Here is a 2,143-nt window from a genome sequence, read left to right on the forward strand (position 1 = left end):
AGGACATAGGCCTGCTCGACGAGCTGTTCGATTGTGCATTCCACCCAAGTCGTGCCGACTTGAAACTGAACTCGGCATTTAATGCCACATTCACCGCCTCTTCAAACGAGAACGGATGCACACGGAAGACTTCCATTCTGGCCACGCCAGTCCGGAGGCCTTCCATAAAGACGGTCACTGTGACCGCCTCCGGAAGCGGATCTGCTGCCATCCCGGCAACGAGAGTGCAAATCTCATGGACAAAGTCCACCAATTCCTTGTTGCCCTGTCGGGCGGCAAGGAAACGCGATCGTACGCGATATACCTGATTAGACGGCGAGAACACTCGTGAGAGCTGCAACTTCAGCTCCACCCAGGAGGGAAACGTAGCTTCGACCGAAGTGCCGCACGTCAGTGCCCATTCTTACGCTCGACCACCGAGCTTTGAGATGGCTAGCGCTACGCGCTGCTGCTCTGTCTGGAGCATGGCGGATGCGATGGCCATCTCGACCTCTCTCACTCAAGCTGGAGATTCGCTCCATTCCTCCCCTAAAAGACCTTAACGCTCACCATGAGCAGCTTAGGGCGGGGCAAATCATCTGTCACCGACGGTGGCGTCATAGACGCAAATGATGCAGACATCTTCCGCTACAGGTGCTATAGCAGCGCGTTTTCTTAATTTGAAAACGTCTCTAGACGCGCACCGATTGCCTCGGGACCTTGCGCTACAAGGTGTTGCACGCCCTCAAGACCAAGCAAGGACATCAGCTTGTTAAGCCAGTCCTGTCCTGCATGCCCTGGGGAGAAGAGGAGAATTTCTCCATCCTCACAGAGGATCAGTCTTAACGACTCAGATGTAGATCGACTACGAGTGCTACCAAGTGCAGTTGGGCTGCCGTAGCTTAGCGCTTGAGGGAGCGTAATTTAGGTCACTGACCTTTCGTTTTATACTTAGAACAAGAACGAGTTAGCGGATCGCAATCCGCTTACTCCAAGAGTAATTATTGCCTTAACCCAAGGCTAATTACTCCTCCGTTTAAAATTCAAACTGATTTTTATTTATCTCCTTTATTCTGATTTTTAAAATTTTAGATTTTTCTAAAGATATATATTAAAATCTAAATCCATGCATAACTACTGGCTACCTAGCCGCATACAGTATTCTTGTTTGGGTGCAGTCACACCATGCACATCTCGAGTGACACACACCCCTGTTACCCGGGTACGTGTAACCCCGTTACAGAGTACATCAGTCTATTCGGCGCCACTTAAAATGTGGGCATCTTCTTGGTGATTTGTGCTTCGGTGGCGAAGATTAAAATGCAATCATTATCTAGCAAGACAATCAAGGCTTCATCTCTTTGTCCAAGAATCCTGTTTATCACATGCTACCTCAGACATTGACATCAAGTTTGAATTCTTGCGTTAACAAGTCAAGCGCACAGTGATTGAGCTTTAATAAAAGCCAACGAGCGGGACGATGGCGGGTGAATTCAAACAAACCTAATTTAAAATCAAATCTCAATGCCGTTGGACATAAATCGAAGCACGGAAGTCCCAAAGTAAAAGTGTCAAGGGTTGCCGTGCACTCTACGCACAGAAAGCTTTTGTCAAAGGAGATGAACGCTGGAGTATAGAAAAAGAAGGTTTTAGGCCGGAATTGAAGTGAAAGTTTAATATGCTCTTGCGCCTTCGTCTTATTCTCTGCTAGAAATCTTCTATAATTACTTTTTCGTTATCATGTGTTGTAAATAACTATGCGCCACCCAAAAGCGAGTCATAAACTATCTGGATCACTTTTTCGGGCCTCAGTCTACATCATGGTGCCACCCCTGGGCTAATCTGTGTTGAAATTCAATTAGACAAGTGTAATTTATGTGTGCAAAAGTAATCATACAGCTGCAACGTCATTATCTGACACTCTTCGTTTATGTGCAAGCTCAATGCGTCCCCTACAATTCATGTGCAGTCTAGCAATGAATTTGCCGTGTTTGGCTTTAGACGAGAGCAATGGGGCAATTGTAACGAGTCATTACCCGAAGCTTTGCGAGAATACAATCATGTCCAGTATCATCCAGCGTAGTTTAGTAAACGTCAGAAGCTCATCAAGCGTGTAACGGGGTTACATGAGAGTGACCCGTCACTCTCCCAAGGGAGCTGTGGT

At 46.9% G+C, this 2,143-nt stretch overlaps 1 protein-coding gene across 1 annotated transcript; it reads left to right on the top strand.

The window, feature by feature from the left end:
• Positions 1-1,736: 1,736 nt before the first annotated feature.
• On the top strand, positions 1,737-2,062 carry PHALS_00828 (uncharacterized protein; the record flags this gene model as incomplete). Its single annotated transcript, XM_024730568.1, has 2 exons — positions 1,737-1,802; positions 1,919-2,062. The coding sequence occupies 2 exons, from the start codon at positions 1,737-1,739 to the stop codon at positions 2,060-2,062; spliced, it is 210 nt and encodes a 69-aa protein (XP_024580833.1).
• Positions 2,063-2,143: the final 81 nt, after the last annotated feature.

Source organism: Plasmopara halstedii, assembly GCF_900000015.1.
Source record: "Plasmopara halstedii genome assembly, contig: Scaffold_1211, whole genome shotgun sequence".
NCBI lineage: Eukaryota > Oomycota > Peronosporomycetes > Peronosporales > Peronosporaceae > Plasmopara > Plasmopara halstedii.